The 3,048-nt window shown below is 28.9% G+C and overlaps 1 protein-coding gene across 3 annotated transcripts in view; it reads right to left on the bottom strand.

Annotated features, from left to right (window-relative positions):
• The window catches only part of LOC111083659 (nuclear receptor subfamily 2 group C member 1-like), a 13,851-nt gene that overhangs the window by 4,440 nt on the left and 6,363 nt on the right, over positions 1-3,048 (bottom strand). For 2 of the 3 annotated variants that reach the window (XM_022380304.1, XM_022380305.1), the window contains exon 4: positions 1,276-1,327. The exons of the other annotated variant lie outside the window; for it this stretch is intronic. In XM_022380304.1, coding sequence (XP_022236012.1) covers positions 1,276-1,327 — 52 coding nt within the window. The remainder of the gene's footprint in view (positions 1-1,275; positions 1,328-3,048) is intronic. 3 annotated transcript variants of the gene reach the window in all.

Here is a 3,048-nt window from a genome sequence, read left to right as displayed (position 1 = left end):
CTCACTATAGCTCAAACACAATTAACATACTTATAATAACATATAAATAATTTTCTTTACCCTAATCTTATACAAGTCTAAGCATTTATCACACCATAGAGATTTAAAACTTATCTGTTATCTTAATAAGCAACTCTTGCTTGTTTTTTAGCCAATTACAATTATTAAACAGTATGGCAACCACGTAACTCAAGTTAAGTAAATGAATTATATAAATCATGAACAACTTGTGTTCAGAACCTGTTGAGAAATTTACATGTCCTTATTTAACTGTTTCCATTTGTGTTTTGTTATTTAACTTGAAGTTTCTTCTAATTTTTGTATTTTAGTTACTTCTATAATGATAAATAAAAAATATGGAAAACAAGAAATTTAGTACTTAAGTTTCCCCTCGTATCTTTACTGCTGACTCATCGATGAGGCTAAGCCTTTTTTTTTATTAAAATTGGTGTTAGTATTTCAAATATTCACCAAAAAAACGCAAAATAACAACATACACAAAGCAAACAATGTTTTATAACTATTATAATTTACTTTCTAACTAAAGTATAAAAATAAAATAAAAGCCTTAAAATAATTCCCTTAACCGATTGATCTGAACTCTGTGATAGCAACTTTACTTGACCACGAGAAATGTGCACTTTATTCTCTTGTATAAAGATAAAGCCACAGTTGTGCTGTAAGTATCGTACACCGAGTGTCACCTGATGATGATAAAACAATTACTGTTCAAAACAGATATTAATACACATTCTTAAACAAGATTTAAGTTTTGTTTTTGCGTTTATAAAAAAGGCTAGTGTTAAGATTATCCTTATTCGTTCAGAAATCCTGATCCCACCTTTTCTTTTTTCAGTGGATTTGTATAAATCATGTGGAAAAACGAGGTTGACGTTATTCACATAGTTAAGTTAGAAATTGTACTTAGGACTAATCCAAATCTTCTAAACTGGTTGAACCTCGTGAAATATTACTAGGATTACAGCCAAAAATAGTGTTAACAGTGAGTGTCCCCATCTGATGAAAAAGTGCATTCTAATCTTTTTAAGTAGAAATATAAGAAAAGTATATTTAATTAGCCATACCGATGGCCAGTTTCATTTTTATGTTTACTCTAGTACGTAAATGATTTTAAAATGTAAATTGTGCCGTTGGTGAATTAATATGACAGATGAAATCTTTACCTAACAAATGTAAACTGAAAAGGTTTTGTCTTATTTCTGTAATTGTATATATTAAGCAGTATGTAAAAGAAGTGTAAAAAATATGCTCTACCTCGATGATATATCATCAATATGAGGAAGCACAGATTCTGGAGTTGACCGTCCTGTAAAACAAAACGTGTGAAACTTAAAAACGTTTTAGTTTAAAGCAACATGAGCTTATAAACTTTATAGTAGATTCTTATGTTAAATTGTTCTCACTGAATTAGTTTATTTTCTTACAAGAATTATTTTTGAAAGAGAAATTAAAAAATTTTAACCCTACTTATAGAGAAGAAAGAATGGTAAAAAGCGAGCTTCGCAAAATAAAGCATCTTAACGTTTCAAACATTAGAATCCAACTTATAGACAATGAACATAAAAAGTGAAGTCAGCAATAAGCTAACAATAAGTCAGCAATCACACTACAAAGATTTAAACAGATTTTATTGACATGACGAACTTTTAATTAGGAAGAAGCCTCACTTTCGTATACTTGACGAAAATTAGTTTAGAAAGTCCCTAAAATTACTTCTTCATAACATTGAACATTTACAGGTTTTCTAAACATACCTTAATTTTACTGTAATTTGTGAGAAGTTTGTTTGTTTGTCCGCTAACTCCTCCTAGACTTTGGCATTTGGACCTGTCAAATATGGTTCAATCAACTCGAAATGATTTCGAACTTATTTTTCTTTTAAAATGAAAAATTTCAGTGGTGGCTATATATAGATTAGTCAGTGGGGGTGGTCACTAGTGGTATTGATGGGATTTCTTGAATTTTAAACAGATTTTACTGACAGGATGAACTTTTACTTAGTGGGGGTGGTCACTAGTGGAATTGATGGGACTTCTTCAGTTTTAAACAGATTTTACTGACACAATGAACTTTTAATCAGTGGGGGTGGTCACTAGTGGTATTGATGGGACTTCTTCATTTTTAAACAGAGTTTACTGACAAGATGAACTTTTAATCAGTGGGGGTGGTCACTAGTGGTATTGATGGGACTTGTACAGTTTCTTCTTTCATTACGAGGGGTATATATATATATACAGTTTGTGTACTTTCAGTCATTACTGGCATACTTAAGACAAAATCAGAAACGTTATCTACATTCATAACTGGTAAAATTACAACAACGTTTCCTCTTCAGATCCTATCACTCCTATCACACACATTATTTATACAAGCTTTTAAGATAATCACACTTATAATAAGTGAGATGTTTATAAATCATGTTACTTATTGCTTTAAAAATGTAAAATAGAAAAAAAAATGTTATTTTAACAATCAAGTCCAGTGAATACGAACAATTGTATTCTTACGTTATTTTAATCTTTATATAGCCAACAGTATATTTTTTGGAAAGAAAAAAAACTTTCATAAACCTCTTGCTGTGATTGGTTCTTATTGAATAAAACTAGTTTATCTAAACAATGGTTGGTTCTTATTGAATATAACTAGTTTATCTAAACAATGATTGGTTCTTATTGAATATAACTAGTTTATCTAAACAATGGTTGGTTCTTATTGAATAAAACTAGTTTATCTAAACAATGGTTGGTTCTTATTTAATATAACTAGTTTATCTGAACAATGGTTGGTTCTTATTGAATAAAACTAGTTTATCTAAACAATGGTTGGTTCTTATTTAATATAACTAGTTTATCTGAACAATGGTTGGTTCTTATTGAATAAAACTAGTTTATCTAAACAATGGTTGGTTCTTATTGAATAAAACTAGTTTATCTAAAAAATGATTAATTCTTATTGAATAAAACTAGTTTATGTAAACAATGGTTGGTTCTTATTGAATAAAACTAGTTTATCTAAAAAATGATTAAT

This window comes from Limulus polyphemus, unplaced genomic scaffold (assembly GCF_000517525.1).
Source record: "Limulus polyphemus unplaced genomic scaffold, Limulus_polyphemus-2.1.2 Scaffold10566, whole genome shotgun sequence".
NCBI lineage: Eukaryota > Metazoa > Arthropoda > Merostomata > Xiphosura > Limulidae > Limulus > Limulus polyphemus.
This window is presented reverse-complemented; position numbering and strand designations above follow the sequence as displayed.